The sequence below is a fragment of the Carassius auratus genome, unplaced genomic scaffold, assembly GCF_003368295.1.
Source record: "Carassius auratus strain Wakin unplaced genomic scaffold, ASM336829v1 scaf_tig00215565, whole genome shotgun sequence".
Taxonomy (NCBI): Eukaryota; Metazoa; Chordata; class Actinopteri; order Cypriniformes; family Cyprinidae; genus Carassius; species Carassius auratus.
In genome coordinates, this window is record NW_020528142.1 from 986,603 (window position 1) to 1,011,743 (window position 25,141).

At 36.5% G+C, this 25,141-nt stretch overlaps 1 protein-coding gene across 3 annotated transcripts in view; it reads left to right on the forward strand.

Annotated features, from left to right (window-relative positions):
* The first annotated feature begins 209 nt into the window (after positions 1 to 209).
* The window catches only part of gpm6ab (glycoprotein M6Ab), a 50,963-nt gene continuing 26,031 nt past the window's right edge, over positions 210 to 25,141 (forward strand). The window contains exon 1 of one of the 3 annotated variants that reach the window (XM_026260640.1): positions 210 to 301. In XM_026260640.1, coding sequence (XP_026116425.1) covers positions 298 to 301 — 4 coding nt within the window. In that variant the 5' untranslated portion in view covers positions 210 to 297. Of the gene's footprint in view, positions 302 to 13,854; positions 14,351 to 25,141 lie in introns of those variants that run through there. The other 2 variants (XM_026260641.1, XM_026260639.1) reach the window with 2 other exon arrangements.

Below are 25,141 nucleotides of genomic sequence, written 5' to 3' on the forward strand. Positions count from 1 at the left end.
TAATATTGTTATAGGCCACCATTTCATTAATATATAGTTTATTAATATATTTAAGAGATTCAATGAACAAATTAATATTACTTCTAAAACAGAAAAAAATATAATATAATAATACATTAGCTTTTACCCGCTAAAATATATTTTTAATTCATGAAATTTGTCACTAATAAGTTTTCTCCGCCCGTTGGTGATTGTGACGTCACCTCATTAATATACAGACGGTCGCGCTTCCAGCCTTCAGTTTCAAACTCTTGAACTTGAGGACTTTTCCAGCGTTGTCAAGCTCTAGTCTCAAACATGGGTAAGTCATTGCTTTTTCGTTTTAAGTGAAGTCGAGAAGACGACTTTGAAAAGTGCGTGTGAAGTACAAGTACTACCACTCGGTATAGAGAATAACAGAAACTGTTTTGATTCAACAAGTTACCACTTAAGTTACTGAGAGAAAGAGCTGAGCGTTTTTTATTAAGTTAACTTAAATATTTTAAAGTATAAGCTCACAGAAACAATGTAATGTTTGTAACAACTTACCTACACTCATGTTGTTCCAAACCCGTATAAAAAAAAGAAAAAAAAAAAGAAGTTTTCTTAAACATATGAAGAATGACAGCTTCAGTCACCATTAATTTTCATTGCATCTTTTCTCCATGCATTAAAATTGAATGGTGACTGTCATTCTTATGTCTCCTGTTGTGCTCCACAGCAGAAAATTGAGGCTTTGAAACAACAAGTGAAGGATGATGATAGAATTTTCATTTTAGGCAAGCTATTATTTTTCAGCAAAGGAAAGAGGTACAGCAGCATTGTTAGGAAGACCATATTGTTGTCTCTCTTTCAGTTTGCAGTTGAATATGTAAGAAGGATATCTGGTATACTGTACGTAAGCAAACATGTCTTTCTCTCTTGCTCAAGCTCATAATCAGATTATAGTGATTTTACCTGGGGCATATAATCAAAACCAACTGTGCCTTTTAATGTCATTCAGATATTGTGTTTGCAGCAACATATTTCAAACTACTTCCAAATAGTTAACAGATAAGTGTTCGCAACTCTATGTGACAAAACACAATGTGACAAGATGCTTTCCAGTGACTGGAAAATCGGAGGACCTGTTTTTTTCCACCCTTCAAATGCAATGCAAAAATGACAGAGGGATAGGCTAATTATTGTCAGGAAAACTAAATACAGGAAATGTTCACATCAGCTGTGGAACAGCTGGAAGCAGAGGTGCAAGAAGTTCATGGTTGCCTCACTAATCAAATGCATCTTATGCATAATGTGCAGCACTACTGACCACCTGCTACAGAATCAATCACAGCTCTTTAAATCCCTTAGACCAGCTTCAGAGCACAAATTGAATGGATTCTCTCTAGGAACAAAACAGTTTGTTCTTATTATGTGTATTTTATATCTGGGTCTTGGCATCTGAAAGGCACTGTACTGGGGATCTCATTCCATGTTCTGTTTACCAGTTATAGTTGGAATATGAAAAATGACAACACTCGTTTGTGCTGAAGAAAGACAGACTTTGTTGAAGCTCTCATTCATGGTGCCTGCTGATGGTCTGTACCCCCTTTATTCTGTCTAATATATGCACGGAGTCACATGAGGGATAAATAGCCACATTATGTTTCTCTGTTAGCCGCCTCCAAACATTCTCCTCTTGTGGGGGGCCTTTGATAATCCTGACAAGCGCCTCTGTTTTTGTGAGACTGCCTTGCCCTCCCACCATCCCGTTCTCGCTCTTCTTTCACTGGCTGTTGGTCGATCTAATGAGCAGAACATGGGTTTGGTTAATGGGGTTCAGAGACTTAATACTGGAATGCTGTCTCCTAGGCCACAGTCGTGTCCTACTACAGATGTCCAGTTAAAAGGCCAGCCAGTGCCTTTGGCGTGTGTATGTGTTTCTGTGTGAGGGTACAAGTGCATTGTGTGCCACTACCACACTGATATCTGTTAAAAGGAGGAAATAGCAGAAACCTAAGTCTATATTTGTGCCCATGTTTACCCATGAAGTGGAAGCTCCATATATTGTGAATGTATATCGTCTGCATGACGCAGCTGTTCAGTGGCTGTGGCGAAATACTGAAACAGTGCTGTGACAAAAATGAAGGGAAAATATTATTCAAAAAATACATTAAAAATTCATTCAGCGACTTGAATACATATTTTCTCATTGAATGAAATGTAAATTTAATAGTTTATCATAGTTTATCAAATCGTATAGTTTGTCATAGTCTTTTATTATTATTCCTTAAAACTGCTTCGCCGCTTTCTAATTAATATTTGAAAAATGTTTGCAAAGTGCATGCAGGGAAAAAAAAAACCTCCCATAAAAACAGAAAATAATATCATTGAGAGAGGACCCCGGCAGACCCTTGTGTCTATTTGTCAAGAGACTTGCCATAAGCTTAATGGTATTTATGAATTAATAATTCAGGAATAATTCATTTAGTAAATAATACTTTTTACCTTGAAAAATATATATTAAAAACTTTTTTTCCACTAAAAATAATTAAGATTTATTCAGTTTGTAAGGAAAATGCCATATGAACCAACATGAATAAATTTTTAAGGATTTTATTTTATTTTATTGTGGACACAAAAGTAATTGAATTAATTGGAGCAAAGTGTAAATTAATAGAAAATGCTATATGCTTCATTTAACTCAGCTGACAAAATGTTTGTTCTAATTCTATCTGACTTCAATTCATGTGTTTGATAATGTAATTGCAGGTGTGCACAGTATAAGTTACCATCCTAATATAGTTGTTATGTAGTTTTTTGTTTTTGGTTTAAACAGTTCTTAAGACATGGAAAATCCATCATTCCATATACGGCAAGTGACTTTTGGATAATGGTTCCCCTGTTTTCCACCATTTCCTGTATGGAATGACAAAGTGAAAATTTCAAAAACAGACAATATATCCTCAAAGCTGGCCAAATCTGCAAAAACTGGCGTGTATCCTACATATTTTCCTTTCTTTATCCTCTTCTGAGACATGCCATTTAACATTTCCAAAGGAATAATAAACAGTCCTCAGAGGAGATGGGAGTTCAGTTAGGTTTGAACCACCCTCACATTTCCTTGTTTTCCTTCCCCCTTCTGAGACCATTTTCATTTATTCTGGTAGAAAACAAATCTGCTGGCTCATGCAATCACAGTAGTGGATCTTGAGGCTGTGAGTGATTTCTCTAGTGCGGTAAGAACCTTCCTCTTGATATCGACCCACTGGTAGTTTAAGTGGAATCTCTGGATTTTCTTTGTCCCTGAGCAGCATTAAAACACCATGATCCCAAACCACAAATAGAAAAATTGGGGTATGTGTTTGTTAAAATTTTAATAAATAGCATGGTTACTAGCTCAGACTTGCAAATTAATTTGGCTTTTTACTGTGTCCTAATAGCCATATTTCTTCTAAAACCATTACCTCTGAGGAGAACATTAGAAAGAAAGACATACATTTATTGATCCCTGAGGAGAAATGTAGGAAACTTAAGTAATTTTAAGAACTTTAGACACTTATGCAACTATGTTAGTGTCTAAACCAGTAAAATAATAGGAGACATATCATGGCCTGCGGTGAATTCCCACTGTCTGTAAGTCTGATGATGCAAAGCCTTTAGTGGAAACCAGGCCCTGGAGCAGTATCATTTACTGATGGGAAATACAGACATCTGTGCTGGGAGCACGTAAGTCTTCTGCTTAGTAGTATTTTTGTCCGTCTGCTCACTGATTTTAGTCTGTGGCCAGAATAAATCATATTTCAATGAGATTAAGATGACCTTTTTGCCATGGTACACAGTTTACTCCATTGTATTGTTCCTTTTATTGTATCATATTGTTCTATGTCGCTTCTAGTTCTTGGTATTTCTAATCTTAAGTGCTTTGGGTGTCGCCAAGTCCTCTGTGTTGTGACCAGGGCTCTATTCAATCCCCTGTGGAATCCATGCAATGTGACGCATTCAACCTGACCTTTCAGTACAATAGCTACTGTAGCAACACTCAGGGTCAGTTAAGCAACAAACACAATGGCACGTCGAAACAAAAGCTTCACATCTGGGATCAGTGTTTGAATCAGTCCTCAGATGAACAGTTATTCTTCTTTAGTCCGGTGTGCTTTTAATTTTAATTCAATATATCCTACATTTCATTCTTAATCTAAATAATTTATAATGCATACATAATGTACATAATGCATCATATTCTACAAAAACTGACTGGTGATTTTAACAACTATATATATATATATAATTCATTGCATTAACAAGCATTATGTACACACACACACACACACACACACACATATATATATATATATATATATATATATGAATGCATAGTTGTTAAAGTCAGTCTTTATATGACCATATTAACACCTGCCTCGATGGATCTGTGATGAAGGACACTATTTAAAGTGAATAACTTTAGTTTCATTTTATGCATCATATAAAACTGTCTTATAATTTCTACTTTTACTTCTTTAGCTTGTTTTCTCTCAAAATTCCTAATTGCTGATTTTGTAAATATTGCCAGAAAGTAAAAATATTATTATTATTATTATTATTATTTTAGGAAACTATTCATTGTTCAAGTTAGGGCGGCACAATTAATCAAATTTCTAATCTTGATTATAATTACGGATGCCACACTTACGTAATCGTTCAAAATGGAAATGAATCATTCAAAGTCCATTTGGCACATTTGGCTGCTGAAAATTCAGCTTTGTCATTAAAAAATTAATTACATTTTAAAATAATACAAAAGAAGTTGTTAGTAATATTGTGATTATTGACCCCAAAGTTTTGAACAGTATGCTATTTAGTAAAAAGTAAATAAACACTACTGTCTAAAATGTATCCCGCTGTTTGATTTCGATTTCTGAATTCACTTTATTTGAAAATAAATCGACTTATTTTTCTATATTGCTCCTGCACTGCTGTTTTAGGTTTCTGATATTCTGGTTTATTTGCCTAAACTTTAAGGCTACACAATTAATCACATTTCTAATAGTGATAACAATTACACAATTATGTAATCGTTCAATGCGCCAATTAATCGTTCAAAGTCCACTTATGTTATTATGAGTCCTTAAGATGTGTTTTTTTTTTCCTACAGGTTATTTTAAGTTTTTTTTTTTTCCCATTATTTTAATTTTAGTCTTAAGTGTAACATAATACCATTCATATTTTAACTTTTTTTATTATTATTTAAAGAAGAAACCAATCCAATGAATGTACAGTTTGAGCCTAAATACCTTAGAAAAGCAGCAAAAGATTTTCTCTTTGCATCATTCAATGCAAATCGTGATAATTGTAATTAATAATCGCAATTACAATTTCAAGGTTATAAGAGAAAATTATGTTTTTTGTCCTAATCTGGCAGCCCTAATTGAAGTGAGAATTTGGTTTGAAATTCTTGAAATTTAGAATGACTCTCTCTCTCTCGCTCACACACAAGACAGACAGACACACACACACACACACACACACGTTTGTTTTTGTGAACAGTGGGGACATCCCATAGGCATAATGTTTTTTAATTTTTTTTTATTCTGTACAAACTGTATATTCTATGGCCCTACACCAACCCTACACCTAACCCTAACCCTCACAGGAAACTTTGTGCAATTTTACTTTCTCAAAAAAACATTCTGTATGATTTATAAGTGTTTTGAAAAATGGGGACATGGGTTATGTCACCCTCTCCTATAAGTCACCATCTCCTTGTAATACCTGTGTCATACCCATGTCATTATACAGAGTTGTGTCCTGATATGTCACAAAAACAAGAGCACACACACACACACACACACACACTCACACACACACTGCTTCTTCCTTTGCTCTAGTAGACTTGCCTGTCTTGAGGTGTGTAGGTGGAATTCAGAACAATAGCTAGACTTATAAGTAGCATGCTGTCAAACTCCTTGTCTGTTTCACAAGCCTTGTCAGCAAGTTACCACGAATTAGTCTTTGCCCTTTCTTTCTGCCAGACAAAAAGATTATGTGTCATTATTTATTTTAAATGTCAGATTACTACTTTCCATCTTGCATTATTATAAGTGACTGTTCACTGTGTGCACTGGGGAGTTGTTTCACACAGCATTAAAATGTTTCTTTCTTGTATCTTAATGGAATGTTACCACACTAATACAGTCTCTTAAATCTGTATTTCAAGCTATTGCATTTGTTAAATCAGAGGATAATCATTAGCACAGGCATGTTTATTTTTTTCTTATCCGTCCTCTTAAATGTTTATACTTCCCTGGATGATGTATTTTATTCGCTTGACTGAATTTGGAAAGGAAACACTCCCCCTGAGTGGCATCTTACAAGAAGTATGAGGAGGACAGATAAACAATCTGATCCAAAGACCAAACAGACATAGGGGGAACCACTTTAAGTGCTATATTGCACCTATCTTTAAAGGTGGAGTACAGCACCTTTGTCAAATGATGCTATGTTGAACCATAAGAGGAAACCCATTCTTCTCCTTAGATTTTTGTTACTCCACTTTCACATCTGAAATATCAGAAATATCTTAGCATTATGTGGTTGAGAAATATTTATGCACTGGGAATCAGATACAGTACAGTAACAAACAAGTGTACTCTATAAGAATCCTTTTCATTTGTATGCTGAAATATGTTTTTATTTAAATATTCAGCCATATCATCTTTTTCTTGAAACAATTGAATAACTGTTGCTAATAAAAGTGTGTTTTCATTATGTAGGTGAAGCATTACAGCCTTTTGACTGTTAGAGGCCATAATTTATTATTTTAATATGGATTTAACCAACATCAATCTGATCTGTGCAGTGTCAGCTGTACATAATAACATGGTAAACACCAGGAACAAATGGGATATTTTACTATCATCTTCAGATAACTAAGGGATTTGGTTAAATGATAGGTAGAGAGAGAGACAGAGAGAGAGAGAGATGTATTTCTGCTCTTTACAGCCCACTAGAGTGGGCAGTATGAACAAAATCATCATGGTATGATATCATAGTATATAGAGCATTGCAAATATAGATCTGATCTAGGTGCAACACAAACAGCTCCATTTCGACGCTTCAATCATTAACACCGATATTTTAAAAAAATTAAAGTATCTAACTTCTGATTGGATTAGCCATGTTCAAAGTCATTGTAAAATAGCCAGTGAATGGACGCCTTTGATATTCAACAAAGCAAATTGCTTTGTTGCTAAACAACTTAATTTTGCTTCATGTTATGTCTGATGAAACACATTAACAAGTTCATCTTGACTTGTTTTGGATATGTGAGTTTAGTATTACTTTTCTTTGGGTGATCTCAAGTGTAAACAATGTAAAGTCGTCAGGCTTAATAGCACAAATCTTTGTAAATGGCATAGTAGAGTCTCTGCTGGTTGATGCAGTTCTGCTATGGTATGCTATCCATGCATGGTACGCCCTTTAGCCCACTTATAGAGTTCAGTTGTGCTGTGGTGCATGGCAGTTTAATAAAATATAAATCTAATGTTGCAAGAAAATGTGATATTAGGGCTAAAACATGTCATCACTAGGGCAGTTTATTGTATTCTAATTCAATTTTTTTTTCTGCAGTGACAGTGGAATAAAGTAGTGGGGTGGAATCAGATCCTTGGCTTGTTTGTACGTGTTTCCTCCTCTTCCTCTCAGTCTCCCTCGCTCTAGAAAGTGCAGTCTGTTGCCATGGTTACAGGCTAAAACTGGAGCAAGTGATCAGCAAGTGATACGCTAAAGCTAATTTATAGTGTTCAAAGCCTGCTGATTATATGACATGCTCCGGACAAGGGCTGCATTTGAAATGCACTAGTCCTATTCACTATAGTGGACTCCAATATATTCACTGTGAGAAGAGTGAATGGAAATATGAGCTTTGTGGTTCCACAGATGGCATGATGATACAGTTTATCTCAGTTCACAGCTGTCTGTTTGTCATGTTTAATATATTTGTTCATAATGATTAAACTAGACTGTCAACCAGAAATTAGACTGTTATTCAGTCACATTTAAGAGTGTCCAGAGAACTAGTATGACCTTAGGCATATCTGCAGTTCTAGTGTATACACATATTAAAGTAGCAATAAAGCGATCAATAACATGCGTGTCCTGCAGGAGACCAAATATTTAGAAATCCCAACAGATAATCTATAATTTCACAGTGTACAAAATGTTTTGAATTGAACATAATGTAAACATTTACTTTATACAAGCACATGTACTTCTGTCTGTCCAGTATTCAGAATAGGTCGCTTAGTGGAAGAAGCTCTCAGGTGATTTTTATAGTTTGTTAAAATAATGAATTAATTATTCATAACTCAGGAGACAGTCTCGTCCCTCTTGCCTAAGGTCAAAATCTCCATCATAATTACTCAAGACTTCATTTACTTTCAATTTCTTTACTGTAGACTTTCCTAGAGCAATACAAATTGTTATAGGCAATATCACTGGGACATGAAGTGTTTTACTGTGACATCTGACTGCAGTAGGCCTATTTTCATTCTCACACAGGCAGCGTTTTTGTCCATAATCATAAAAAAGTCACCATTTATAAGGCATTATATGTGTGTGTTCTATCCTTCCTGCATGGAAACAGTGTTTCAAATACAGAGTCCCTTATGGACTCTAATTAACCAGAATAACCTACCTCATTTGCCTTTATTATTATCAAGACAGACATAGACTGGGCCATTAGTAGTGGAATTATTATTATGGACATTGTCACAGCCATATGAGCAACATTAAGTGCTATTTTACATTTCGCTGAATTGGTGACTAATTTGTATGTATGCATATGATTTCATTTGTACGCTATGTACTGTATGTGTGTGCCTGTGATGGTAGAGTACATATCCATCATTGGAATGCAGCATAATGGAAATACCATGAGGTGAATACAGTCCTCAGGAGAGGTCTTTTAAAACAAGTACGTGGCTTAAGCAATATGTCTATAGTATGCTAAATAGGTCATCATTGCTTTTTTCAGTCCATGTGAATATATGACACCATACATCACTCATTCCTTTGTCCTCATTTCTCAGCCTTTGAAAGAGAATTAACCATCTTTTGAGTCATATTTAGCCAAATACAGAATATGTGATGATTAGTTGTTCAGAGAATCACATATATATGATAATCAGTTTTAACCATAAATGTATTTTATGTGCACTAAAGAGCATAGGCATAATATTAAATAATTACCGGTGTATCTATGAGCACGTCCTGGGGAAAATCATTAGACAGCAGTGAGTATGAATGATCGACACATTTATTGTAGCATTAAAAATCCATTTAGTCCTCTCCTCTAGGCTATTGTGTTGGGAACAGGATCAACATTGTGACACACATACAATTTTTATGTCTCCTCCCACCATAGAATTCACTGAACTGCTGTTTGTGTAAAGCCATTGGTGTCTGCACCTCTGAAATGAGAGATGTAAAGTATTTTATAGCATGAGATGAAAGTATATATGGGGGGGGGGGGTATGAATGAGTATTCAATCCTGTTTTCTGCATGCAAGTATCGAGGGAATCCTTGGATTTAGCAATACAAATAATGGATGAAAAACACAGGAGAGCGTTGGGCACCATCTGTGTGTGTACATATTTTTACATATGTATATGTAGAATGTGTATAGAAATTGTATAGAAATACCAAATGTGTATATATATATATATATATATATATATATATATATATATATATATATATAAAGTCCATTACTTTTAAATGTTTTGAATCATCCTTCTTTCACTGCAGCATATTCTTGGCCTTTCTGAATGTAATCAACAAATGAATTCATTAGGGAATCTTTGGCATATTAAAACCGATTAGTGTCTAACATGATCCCTCTCTCCCCTCTCACGCTCTCTTTCTCATGCCTTCACTCAATCCAAAAATCAATCACAGCAGAAATATGTCATTAAAGATTATTATGCACACTGGGATAATTGATTGAGGTATGGTCAAATTTGATTTGTATTGCCAAATGAGTAATTGGAGACTATCTTGTCCAGTGTGTAGTGAGACTAATGAATTGGATTGTGCGGTTTGTTTGGTTTGAATCATACATGGATGCAATTTCATGAAAATATTTTCAGGTAACATTTCACCTCTTAAAAAGGGTATGCTTTCATCAACAAAATCCTGTGAAATTCACTCCGATCAGGACTCTGGAGCTGTATATGAACATGTGTGCATGTGTGCATGTGTTTGTTTTTGTTTTAATTTTGATGATTAGAGCTTACAGCTCATTAAAGTCAAAAATACAGTCTCAAAATATTAGAATATTTACTTTTGAGTTCCATACCGGGGATCTCTTGCTCTTTGAAACTACAATAATGGGGAAGACTGCTGACTTGGCAATGGTCCAGAAGACAATTATTGACACCCTCCACAAAGGGAGTAGTTCACAGAAGGTCATTACTGAAAGGGGTAGCTGTTCACAGAGTGCTTTATGAAAGTATATTAAATGCAAAGTTGACTGGAAAGAAAAAATTAGGTCGTAAAACGTGCACAAGAAACAAGGATGACTGCAAGCTTGAGAATACTGTCAGGCAAAGTCAATTCAAAAACTTGGGAGAACTTCACAAGGAGTAGATTGAAGCTGGAGTCAGTGCATAAAGAGTCACCACACTCAGACATCTTGAGCAAAGGGCTACCAACCCACTTCTGAAACAGAAACAATGTCAGAAGCATCTTACCTGGACTAAGGAGATAAATAACTATAATGTTGCTCAGTGGACCAAAGTCCTCCTTTCAGATGAAATTAAATTTTGCCTTTCATTTGGAAATCAAGGACTGGAGTCTGGAAGAAGACTGGAGAGGCACAGAATCCAAGCAGCTTGAAGTCCAGTGTGAAGTGTCTGAAGTCATTGATGATTTGGGGTCCCTGACATCTGCTGGTGATTTTTGTGTTTTATGAAGTCCAAAGTCAATGCAGCCATCTACCAGAAGAATTTGGATTAATTTATGCTTCCATCTGCTGACAAGCTTTATGGAGATGCTGATTTCCTTTCCCATCAGGACTTGCACCTGCCCACAGTGCCAAAACCACTTCCAAGTGGTTTGCTGACCATGATATTACTGTGCTTGATTGGCCTGACCTGAGCCCCATATGGAGTCTATGGGTTATTTTCAAGAGAAAGGTGAGAAACAGTTGATCTAACAATACAGACGAGCTGAAGGCTCAATAGTACCACAGCAGGGCCACAGGCTGATCACTTCCATGCCACACCTCATTGATGCTGTCATTTGCTAAAGAAGCCCAGACCAAGTGCATAAATGAATGTTTTATACATTTTATTTTGTTACACTTTAAAGAACTTGAACCTTTCTGTTTTGCAAATCCTTTTTTTTATTTTGATCTTAGGAAATATTCTAATATTTATAGGTACCGGACTTCTGACTTTCATAAGCTATAAGCTCTAATGATCAAAATAAATATTAATAATAAAATTTTCTATTTTTGAAATAAGTTACAAAAAAAGAACTTTCACAATAATCTTTTTTTTTTTTTTTTTGATGCACGTGTATACAGATGCAATGACATTTAGACTGATGGAAGCTGACAGCAGTGCAGTAGAGTACATCAGTGGTCTTTCTGAAAAAATGAAATTTATACGCTATAGTCAGATGTGATTTACTTACTAACTGCTGATGTGGTAAAGAATTATCTGCAGCTTCTACACCTTAACCTATACATATAGGGCATCTATTAAATGCCCTTTTGTCAAATAAATCTAATCTTTCTTAGGCCTGATTTTGATTAAATAGACAACTGGAATTAAAACAACTGTTGTGTTTGCAGGCCAGTGTTATAACTGACAATAATGAATAACTTTATTGAGCTGTGACAGAGAAGGAAAGTCCAATTAACTTCAGAGAAGTACACACGCAGCACACATATTTGATTCTCAGCACTTACTGCAGTTTGGAAAAATATTTTTTTATGATAACAAGGCATTCCAGCTAATCTTCTTAGAACACAAGCCAGCTGGCAGGCAGCACGTACCACAGTCCATGTTAATGACTTGCCTAGCATCCATTTTTGACATTCCTGTAACATCATGTGTTCATGCTAAACTGTGCTAGTTTTTAAACGAGCTATATATGTGCTGTGTATTAATCAGAATATATACATTTCATAAAACAAATTATTTAGAATAATTTTCTTTGCATGCATAATTGAAATTTATTTATTTAATGGTATATAGCATTTAAAATTCAATTCTCAATCAGTTAACACATTTAGAGGACTGCAGGCACATTCTTACAGAAATATGAGTTGCTGTGAGGTTGTAACGTATGACTTCTCAGCAAATCAGAAACCAAATACAGGTTGTGAGGTAAAGTGGAATAACTGTGTGATAGTGATTACTGATAAAGTGAACTATGAGAGAAGCAATGCGCATATTTTTTGTCTAACTCCGCAACAAGTGCTCTAGAAACATGCACTCATATTAACATGCACATTTTGGAGAGGATGTTCTGAGAGTTCTTTGCTTAAAATTCACTGCTGCTTAAATAACTTATCGGAATTAAAAAATAAGGCAGTTTATCTTTGTGTAAAGAAATTACCAAATACGTTTATTATCTCACATTGTACAGTTTGCTGACTTCAAATGTAAAAGGTGAAGGCAACATTTGAGTCTATAAAGATTAAAAACATTACATTAATTGTTGACATTGCCATTTTTACCCTTATGGATTGCTCAGTTGCCATCTTAGAGCTCTTTATGTACCTAGGTCCTTAAGTCTGTTGGCAGCATTGTGACAACAAATGTTCAGTTTTCAAGCTGCTGAGAGTATCATTGACACTGAAAAGAACAGCTGGAGGTGACAGGAACCTTTACAAAGAAAGCACACTGCTGTGACACTATAGTCACAACACTGTAGATTTACTATATCGGTTAATTCACTACATATGGCATACTTAAATTATATTTCAGCATTGCAGTTAACATAAAATGCATTTACTACTGTGAATAAACTTGTGTTAATATTTCAAGGCTTCAATCTCTGTACTTTTATTTCTCAAATAGACATAGGCCTAATTCCTCTTTTACACATACTGTTCTGATACTGCGTTACTTACACCATATAACCAACAATTATGTTTCTTTCCTATTTATATAATTTAACGTATAACTGAATACTTTGATGATGTCCGAGACATACAGCCTGATGTTGTTTGTATAAATATGACCTATATCTTCCTGAATAATGTTGAGAATGCTTCGGTAGAGCACTAACACCAAGAAGTTAATGTATTATGGAATTGTTGTGGATTAAGCACTTTTCTAAAGACACAAGTGTCTCAAACAAATTGTCCATTTATGTCAAGATCAATGATTTACTCATTTGATTTTAGGAGAGATTGGATGTATCTATCAAGGCACGAAATTTAAAAACACACATTAGCGTCCACGGGATGTCACAGGGACCACGGTGTGTGTGTGTGTGTGTGTGTGTTGGAGTCTTCTTGATGAAGGCAGGGGGGCCCTGTTGGTTACGCACGTCCTGATTTTGCCAAGTTCGATGTGTTCCTAGGTCAACATATTTTGTTGACCCTGGAACAACATTTTACTCCAAAAATATATTCTTAACCATATCCCTACACCTAAACCTAACCTTAACCATGAGTAATCCCTAAAATCAGAGGAAATGATAGATGAATGACACTGATGTACAAGCACCAAACACTGATTTTAAGCGTAAACTTCACAAAATCTAAAAACTGGTTCTTCAAATCTGATTGGTTAATCACAATGTTGTTCCAGGGTCAACAACGATGTTGTCCCAGGAACATGTCTCACTTGGTAAAATCAGGTTCTGCGTTGGTTACTAGGATACACCCATCCATCTGTTGGTGCGGGGAGTTGTTTTCAATGCGGTGCGTCTTACATCAGCGCTAGAAAAGAGCTCAGTTGTTCAAAACACCTGCATTGCAAGGTTCAATGTGTCTCAAGTCTCTCCTTATCAAAACCAAAAAGGTAATTACCATGCGCGACGCGCCTATTTGAGAAGTCAACGAATATTTGAAAACGCGCCTGATTTCTTTTGCAATGGACAGCGTTTGAGAGACAGAAAACCCGACAGCTGAAGATCGCGCTGACTGATACTTGCGGTCGAGAAGAGGAGCAGCGGAGCCACCTCACGCACGCACACACACACTCACGCCCGCTCGCGCTCTTCCACACACACGCGCTCAATCTCTCCACCGCGCGCACAGACGCTCATCCACCTGACCGTATAAGCATTGTTACATTTTCATCCACTTATAATCCGCGCTTTGATCCACAATGGAAGAGAACATGGAAGAGGGACAGACGCAGAAAGGTATCGTGTCTAATTGCTTTCCTTCATCATCATCATCTCCTCCTTCTTTTATCAAGCGCGCTTGTTTTTGTGTTGATGCATACGTGTTTACAATCTAAATCAGGCAAGTTCGATTGGCACTGATTACTTTTATATTTTTACAGCCTTTAAGAATCAGTGGTTGTATTGTTAAAGGCTGCAGCACAATTTGCAGTGATGTTGATAAAGATGCAGGTGTGGTTTCAAGTGCACTGGTCAGTCTGTGGGAATGGCAATTGTCAGTGCGCTCATTTGTGTCATTTGCTTTTTTTGTGCTTGTCTTAATGGATAATGAGGGTTTGTCACAGCTCTCCTTTCTCTCCCTGCTCATTCTTTCTTTCCATCATTGGGCTGCTCTGGTTATCACCACAGCGCAGCCATTACAAAACAGTGCTTGGGTCAGATTAGATTAGTGAGGCAGTTTACTGCCTTTGTCTCTTAAACTGTTTACTTTTCACGATTGTCATCTGATTTAAAGCCATAGCTTTTGTAAAGTTTTCGGCTTGGGAGGCGTGTGGTAGAGGACATCTTGTGTTGCATGTATTAAGAATGAGTTATGAGAATACTGTATGCCGGATGCGAGAACGTTGATGGGGATTCATCCACTTATTTAATGTATAGGTGAGAAGAGGTGTCCAATATTTTTGATGTTTAATCTTAAATAAGACCCCAGTGTTTCTCCCACTCACATGCCCGTTCTCATGCTTTAATTTTTCTATTATTGCTGTAGTTGGAAATGCTGAAGAACAAAAGATGGCAAATATAAGGTGGGGCAAGGGGGAGTTAAAAAAATAAGGCTGGTTGCTAGGGAAGAAGTGGATATGTGTCATCAAAATGGTGCTTAGGAGCAATTGCAGCTCTTCTTTAAGTAACGGCATTGCTTGCCTGCCATAACTGACCCACTTCTGATTGAGAGAGAGAGAGGGGAAATCAGGGCGGAACTGAGCTTGCAAAATGATCTCTTTTTAACCCATACTGCACCCATCTTCCTTGTTATCGCTTCATAATATGAGTTAAAAATAAACCAGCTGTTGATCAGAATGCCATGTGTTTGAAGAGTTGCGTAAGACTCGAGATGAGAGTCTGAATTCAGTTCGACTATTAATAGAAGGTGCGTTGGTTTCTTCTGATGCTGGTTTTGGGTGTTATGTGAACACGCACAATGAAATGCCGTACACACAGCCTACAGAAGCTGCTCAACAGATGTGCAACCCTTCAGCGTTTTCTGTGGAAATCAATTATTTCCACTTCACTCATGTGAGAAAGCACTTTGCAATAACAGTGTTTAAAGTCTGCCCATGGGGACCGTCAGCGAGGGATTCTCTCAGACCCAGTTCATCACTTGCTCTCTCTGTCTGTGAATGAATTTCAGCTCTAGCTTTCCAGTCCTCATTGTTGATGGCCTTTTCTTTCTGAATTTTCTTATTCTCACTGTGAATAAAGATGGAAGAAGTCACTAGGGTGGTAAGAGAGAAGGGACATGGAAAGGAAGCCAGGAAGATACACCTGGCTGTGGATCCAGAGCATTTATTAGTCAGTGATATGAACAGTTTGATTATAACACAGGCTGTGTCACATGGCTGCCTGTGGGAGTTAAGATGGATAAATCATTCATCTTCAGCAGATGGCAAAGTGCTCTGGATTAATTCTCATCTTTAGTTTCCATAAGTGGATCAGCAGGCAGATAAGCTGCAATCACAAACTATGCACTTCCAATGTATATAATTACGTTTTTATGCCTGTATGAATGTTTGTGTGCCATGGTTTGTCAAGACTGAGTACATGGCCACAATATGATTTTTATTAAAATGTATAATTGAACTGCTGTAGCATATCATTAGAGCTGTGGCATCAAAACTTCTTGGAATCATAAATCAAAAAAAGTAATTACACTCCTTTGAGTGCATAGATTAAGCCACGGCTTGACCTGGAGGCAGTTTTTGGATGGAAACTGTATTGATCTTGCTCTTGGGACATGCTACAGTGCATAGCGAAATTAAATACTCGGGACTGCCTCGTTCTTTCTCCACCGCCAGCCATCATTCAAATACTCTCGTTAACTGCATAAACTCTAATGTCGACGTGAAACCGATTCTCTGCGCTTTGATTTGCAAATTCATATGCTCACTAAGATTATTTAGCTATTGTTGCAGACTAGATAAATCATGTTTCATAACGTCTTAGTGAATAGGTCATAGTGTTACATACATAGTGTTCACACACAGAACAGAATAGGATGTTCAAATTCCTATGAAATAAATGTGGCTTTTGAATGCAGTTCTGAGAGAGAAAATTTCAGTGAGAGAAATGTAAATAACTTCTGTGCATATTTTGATGTTCTCCTAGGAATAGACTTTGTCCTGATTCCTGAATGTTATTGCATTGTAAGTGTTTGTTCATGTTACTAAAGACTACAGAAGTCATTCTGAAGAAATAATAGAAATACCATGCATACATTGACTTTTTTTTTAAGTCATGATGTCATAGCATTGAAGATTTGTTTTCACTTTTAGAAAGGTAATCATTCAGTGACAAAAGAAGGATTTTGAACTAGGATTCAGAATGAGACTCTCTGTGTACTATTGATGTTTTGCTTCTTTTGTTGTTTTCTTTGCCACATATCTTCAAAAGTATGATAGCTCTTTGTACTCATTTGAAATATGTCGCTTCTTCCTGCCTCTTGATCAATGATGTCCTCTGGGCTAGAAACCCTCTAACTGATGTCCTGAGCTGTTTCAGTGTAAACATTTCATGTTTCACTGAACTGCGCATCGGTTGCATGCTTGTGCCAAACCTTTATAGATGTTTTGGAAAGCTGTTTAGATCATCTTTATTCACTTTTTTCAGGTCACTCAACTTGCAAAAAATAGATAGATAAATAAATACTAATAAGGTTGACTAAATCTTATCCTGTGAAGTTCTTGCAGCCACCCAGCAGTGTGCATCTAAAATGCCTTGAAGCCATTTCAGAATGTGTGAAATTAAATGATGATTTTGATGAACGCATGTGTAATTAGTGTTTGTTAATCGTGAACAAAAGCTGTTTTCAATAAGCATGACAGTCACTATTCACAATATGACAAAGGCCAAGTATCTCAGTGAAAGCTTTTATTCAGCTTCATTGATTTTACAGGTTAAGAACCTCAAATTAATTTGCTAATCATATGCAGGGAAGTCATCGAAAAATAAAAAAAAAAATATATATTTTAAGATTTGGAGAAATGACAATTTAAATTAATACAATCTTAAGGTCTTAAGAAACTTAAAATCTTATGAAAATCTAAAGCTTTGTTGTAGTGATATATTTGGTTTTGATCATCCGAGGCACATTTCTTGTGTTGTGACTTGAGGAGAAAGGCTTGACCTGTGGGATTTTAAGTCAATGCCATTAAACAACACAAACATACTTTTTTTTTTTTTTTTTTTTTTTAAACAAAGAAAACCTTGCTCATGAATAATGCAAGTGATGTAAAAGGGTTCTTAGATTTTTCAGAGAAGATTCACAGTAAATGTTGTCTGAGCCTGTTGGCTTTTTTTTTTTTTTTTTTTTGCTATCTGTCTCTATTTTTATACTGTCAAACCACTTTTATGTATGATGTCATGCCATTGCATTGTGATTTCAGGTACTTATTAAAGCCGTCAGTCAGTATTTAATACTGCTTGGGATAATTATTACAGCTTTGTTTGTGTGTACATATTTCTACTGTAGCTCAGTCAGTGTGTAAGAAAGTGGTGCCACAACGAAACATGGTGGCAACAGCGAAAATCAAAGTTATGCCTTCTTTCTTTGTGTGAACATTTGGGGGTGTTATGCAAATATTTCCACATACTGTAGTGAGATAGAGATGGTAAGACGTAGAGCGTGTTATAATGAGCCGTTTTAGGTAGGAGTGGTTGACTCTAAACTTTCATTAAGAATATCTCTTCGGACTTTAGTCTTTGTAACTTTACAGATCTTCTTTATGCATTTACATTTACATTTTACATTTATTCATTTAGCAGACGCTTTTATCCAAAGCGACTTACAGATGAAGACAGTGGAAGCAATCAAAAACAACAAAAAGAGCAACGATATATAAGTGCTATAACAAGTCTCAGTTAGGTTAACACAGTACACGTAGCATGGGATTTTAACTAATATAATAAATAAAAAGAAAACAGATAGAATAAAAAAAAATAAAAGAATAGAGCAAGCTAGTTAGAGGTCTTTACACATACACACACACGTACATATACAATTGCATAATAAGTGAAAAGAAAATAGAATACAAAAAGATTAGAAAGGTAGTTAGATTTTTTTTAAATAATAGAATTATAATATTGAGTGTTAAAGTTAGAGGGTCAAATAAAGATGGAAGAGATGTGTTTTAAGCCGATTCTTGAAGATGGCTAAGGACTCAGCTGCTCGCATTGAGTTGGGGAGTTCATTCCACCAGAAGGGAACATTTAATTTAAAAGTCCATAAAAGTGACTTTGTGCTTCTTTGGGATGGCACAATCAAGTGAAGTTCACTTGCAGAACGCACGTTTCTAGAGGGCACATAAGTCTGAAGTAACGAATTTAGGTAAATGGGTGCAGAGCCAGTGGTAGTTTTGTAGGCAAACATCAATGCCTTGAATTTTATGCGAGCAGCTATTGGAAGCCAGTGCAAATTGATAAACAGAGGTGTGACGTGTGTTCTTTTTGGCTCATTAAAAATTAATCTTATGCACAATGAGTTTGTAACATTCTAAAGAGAAAGGAAAATTTTAAATTGCATCATATGACCCCTTTAAATAAAGCAGTATGTTCATGAGTATTTTTTGATTTAAAGGTCAGAAGCTAACGCTTACATAAAAAAATCACAAACATGACACTTGTAAATTAAATCATTTTATATACTGTATACTGTAATGACTTATTCATTAATTTGTAATATGTTTTATATATATATATATATATATATATATATATATATATATATATATATATATATATATATATATATATATATATATATATATATATATATATATCGGAATTTTTACAACTCTTTTGTTTTAGACCAAAATGTTAAATCTTAAAATAAAATGTACAGTTTACTACTGCATCTTTCTGAAAAAAGAAATGCAGTGATTGATATACAGTTTATTTATAGTTATTTTCAAAGCTTCAATGTACTGTCATTATAAAGAACTTCATTATTGTTTAATTCTAACAAATGTATTCTTGTTAAGGACTTTTAAAATGAATTCTTGAAAAAAAAAAAAAAAAATCTAAATTAAAAATAATTTGCTACACTGGTGTTGTTTCCAAACATAGTGAAATATCAATATAGGCTATCAGCCAAAAATAGTTGAAAAATATTAGCATATCATATATTGGCAAAAATCGAATATTGTGCATTCCTAATATAGATCCATTTGTGATATGCAGGCTTTTTTTTTTTTTACTTTATTAATGAATTTATTTACGAAATAATTAGTTTGTTTCGTTTGTGTGATTGTACATGCATACTTTATGAAGGCACATATTTATCTATTATACACTATACAGGTGCCCTCTCTTTTTTTCTTGCATTGTAGGGTGAGCATGAATAATTGTCACCCCAATTAATAATTTTGTAACCCCAATTCTTGTGAAATTAAATGTTCATTAGTTATTTAAAGATTTGTTTAAATTATATAGGCCTAAATGCGTATTTGCTGACGGCAGTAATAATTTTTGTATACATGAATTAATTTGCTTAACCATTCTATCTGATTATTAGACAGACTTCTATCTGTATTAGACAGAACTGTTAACAATGACAGTAAACGAGAGGGAGAATATGAGCACTGTGTGCTCTGCTCAGGCGCTGCTGTTCTCAGTGCCGTCAAGATAAAAGTCCCACCTCGAACACGTTTGCCAAGCAGGAAAACGTATCGGCTCATGCTGATATTTGAAAAAAATAAAGTGAATAAATGCCCCCATATGCAGTATCTATTAAGTCAGAAAAAAAGTCAAACCCTTTTGGGATGAAACATGACAGGTAGCAAAGAACAGTGCCTTCTTTTTTATCATATCAACATCTCATATGGTAAATTTCACCCTCATTGTATTTTGAGTAGATACAGTCTGTCTAGACAGTGTTCTGATCCTCACAGAGCCACAGATCTTGCTCTTCCTGTAGAGACCTCAGCCTGAATGTTCATAGTTCTGTGCATCTCAGTGCACAAGTGCTGTAAAGAGCTTCAAAGAGCCTGGCAGAGATGCTGTCAGCTGTAATCACCCACTCTCTCGCCAATACTAACACCCAATTAGAATCACTGAGCTGTCACACAACAGGCTGAGCCCTCAGAAGTTCCTCAACAGCATTAAAGAGATGAATACAAACAAGTTGAAGGGAAAGCATGCACGCACACACGCACACACACACACAAACACACACACACACACACACATACAAATACACAGCAGACTGCTTTGCTAGTATCCTTTCTAGATTTGGTAGTTTCTGGGCAATTCCGTGTACACGTTGTTGGAATGATAATAGCTGATAATATGTCCAAGTGTTATGCTAGCTTAACGGTAAACTGGCAAATCAGGGAATATTCAGTAGATTTCAATCTAAGGTAGGCCTTTAAAAGGATCTGCGGTATCTATGGACAAAAAAATGGGACATTTATTGGGGCAAAGTGGTGTAGAACCAGGAACAGTGTTGTTCATTGCTTGAGGGGACAGTGATTACTATGATTTCATTGACGGCCAGTGTTACACTACAGCAGAGAGTGAAGTGGAGAGCCCTTTTTCATGGTGAACAGATCATTTAATTTTGAATAAAGTTTATATATATTAAAAAATTTTAACTTATTTTGCTTAGCATTGCAAGATGTGACAATTCTCGAAATGCACTTTTTTTTTTTAATTAAGGGTGTACTCACACTAGGCACGGTTGCCATGAACCGGGCCCGAGTACGATTGTCCCCCCTCCCCACTCCCCCTCTGGCCTGCACTCACATATAGCGTTTCAGCATTCGTGCCGGAGCACGCTTACGTCATTATGGTGCGATGGTTTCGGGATAAACAGGAAGAGCGGCGCTCTCTGAACGCAATGGAGTACATCGCTCTGTTTTCTTTGTGGATAATTTTGTGTCGTTTTGTCCACAGCCCTCTCACAGCCTGTTGTTAAACAGATGTGTCGCCGTGGCGCGAAAATTTTCACGTAATCGCGCTGCTCGTATGAGGATGTTTGCAATGTACCAGCTGAAGTGCAGCAATTTTGCAGTTTTTAGTTTTTATGCATTTTGCACCTCTGCCGTAGACCAAAGCGACCCTTTCCCTGTCATGTTGGTTTTGGAGCGTCGCAAAACCGTGACGCAACGCGTCCTTTTCCGTGCTCCGGCACGGTTAACGCTCACACTGCATGCGAACCGCGCCCGAGTCCAACTGAACCGTGCCCTGGCCCACCTCTTCCAAGCCAATCGAGCCGCGCCCGGGCACGATTCGGAGCACTCACACTAGTCAAACGAACCGCGCTTTGGTGGTCAAACGCACCCGGGCACGGTTCAAACTGGCAGTGTGAGTACACCCTAAAAGAGAAAATCTGTATTTTGTTTTAAAAGCATCTATAGGATTCTTAAAATCCTTAAAATCGTAAAATTCTTAACATCTCCTAATGCATATAGGCGGGGAATCAGCAAGACAAACTACTTAAATTCTTATTTCACCAGAAGTAAAGTTTTCTGCAACCTTTTCCTCAGGTTGCCAAATAAACAATAAAACTAGTAATGTACTGTTTTATATTTTGTATTTAATGCTACTTTAACAAATAATTAATTAATTTAGCATTTTAAAATGTTTTTTTTTGACATATACTTAGGGGTGTGACGGTTAGTATATAACCGTGAGACCGGCGGTTATAGTTGAACACCGTCATTAGAACTTTATAACCGCCAAAACCGTGTCACTAAAATATTTTTTACAGACATTTTTTATCAAAAATTATTTTCATTTTTTAGATAGGATCATCAGATGCGCAATATATCGGGAGACATGGTTTTTACCACTTAATGAAGTTTTGTAAATCGTCAGACATGATATTTACCACTTCATTAAATTTTGCTTTGTAGAAAACCTTTCTTAATTTTCTTAATTTTATCTTAATTTTAATAGATGTTTCATCAACCAATTGCATGTATTTTAATAAATAAAAAGCAAATATAGCAGACAATGATAACCGTGACATGGAAGCACCAGCGCGCAAGTGTTCACTTGCACTGCACTGTGAACTAGAGCGCATCTCATTGTAAATGAAACTCAGCGTAGGCCTATGCCTCATACTCTAGCATTAAATATTTTTTCTGCATCCTTTCCAGAACAGACAATGGCTTTTTTTTTTTTTTGCGGCTTGCATCAGCAAAGCATAGACCGCAAAACAATCAGCGGATGGCGGGCGGGTGCGGCTTTGAAATTTGCTCAAAAAACTTTGGCGCGGATGATGAGTTTTGTGACAGATCTCCTTAATAAACGGAGGCCTGAAATGTCTGCCCCTTTACCGATCAGAGCGCGCGCTGAAACGGAGTTAACCCGCTATCTCCAAGATCAACCAATTGACTCTACGGCAGATCCACTAGCATGGTGGCGAGACAATATGAAACAAAATGAAACACGCTATCCCCCCCCCCCCCCCCGACGGTTATGTTATGAACCGTCACATTTGACTCACGTCATAACCGTCATCACCAATTCTGAAACCGGCACACCCCTACATATACTAATGATTAACTAACTTTAAAGTAACTTATCATGACTCTTAAATGTTTATGCTAAATGTATGTTTTTAAACAGTGCATCCAAAAAGGTCATTTTTATACCCTACCACAGTTAATAAAAAAAGACTTAAAAGTAGTTGATCTACTGCAATAAATACATTTTTGCCATTTGGAATGTTTTAAATCATTCATTTAAATCAAAAGTTTTTCAACAATCCCTGCTGAATTTTATTTTATCGATCCAGCTCCAGCAATAATGGTGACATCATATTGATGATCTTGAATCAGTTTGTAAAAGGTGATCATTTAGGTGGATGAAGAAAGATTTGCTATTAATTCTTAAAACCCTTCCACACTAAACATTGGACCTGAAAAATTGCTGGAACAGTGCCGGATTGCCTTCTGTGTGAACGCAAACACATCCCAGGATTGATTCTGGGATGGATCCCAGGTTGGGGACCTAGTAACATTGCCGGGTTCAGTCCCAGAACAAGCTCTGTGTAAACAAAAGCCAGAACTAATGCCGTGTCGTAGTGATGACGCACGTTATCGTGCGACTCTTTTACCAGCTGTTTTGAAGGCAGATCAATGTTCGCGACGAAAAAATATGTGCAAACTGTAATGAAGCAGAGATCAGGTAGTTCCTCACTATCCGCGCTGAATCTGAGACCGTTCGCCAGTTTAAAGGAACTTTAACGTGCCTTGCGTTTTCGACCCGTACATTATACATCATCCTGATGTCACATGTCATTACAGGACCTTTACGGGTCGTGTGTGAACGCAGTCACATATTCCAGTAAATCCCTTGCTGTGTGAAAGGGGCAAAATATAACGACCCAGGAACAATTGCCGGGATAACATTACCCGTGTGTTCCGGAATCGCAGTGTGAAAGGGGCTATAGAGTATGTCAATGTTCAGCACTATTTTCCAGCTCAAGTTAAAACTATGGCTGCATGACAAATTTCTCCAGAATCAGAGATATGAACCATGCTCTCTCTCTCTCTTTTGGCCCAGTTAGACAATTCATTAATCCTCATTGTTGCTTCCAGACAAGCTATTTAATAATCTTTCAGGAGCACTCAAACATGCACAAACAATGTGGTTTCAAGAGTTTTACAATTCAGCCATTTTGTGGAATGCTTTTGCTTGCAATTATTTTTTTTTAGAGCAAACACAATTTTGTGTAGCCGAGAGATGGGATGTTTGTTTACGTCAGAGTCTGATCTGAGATGTTGTTTTGGCACTCACTAATTAGTTAGTGATAAGCCAATGTGAACACATTGCATATTCGTGATCTAATCACATGGTGCTCATCGCTAACACAAAGCCCCGTTGTACAAGGGCGGTGGCGTGATGACATGGGTGTCCCAAGCCTATTGTATGATAATGTGGGAGGGAGTATGTGCCACTTTCTCTTCTTGGGCACCCCTCCCCCACCATGCTCCCACCATAAACCCCCACCTTTCTGTCTGGCCTGGGCAGCTCAGCTGAGGGTTGATCCGATTGCCTCGGACCCTCTGGGATAATGGGGCCACACACACACACACACACACACACGCACACACAATTTTATCATCATTTTCTGCTTGATTTTTAAGGTCCTGGAGTTTGTGATTATGAATAAGAATACTGATAAAAGGTACAGAAAATAAACCTGTTTGGCTGTGGAATGGATTTCATTTGAGGAGTGCTGGGTGATTTAAAAAAATAAGAAATATATATATTTTAACAATGAATATGTAATGTTTTGCCACATATATTTTTTTTTAAATCTATGGCAGCTTTCCTTGGCTAAGACCCGCCTATGAGGCCATTTGACCGACATGTCAAACAACCAATTACATTTCGTTTCATTCACCGTCATGTTTCGAGGTGTGGAAATGTTGTCACAATAACAGACCAGTGTGTAAAACTCTCGGATGAATTTTAAAGATTCAGCGTTTAGTTGATCCTGATAAGTGCTCGTCATCACAGTTGTAAACACAACGGCTTTCTTCTTCCGCGATGGGGTTTGGCGCCACAGCATTTTTGCTTCCAAGC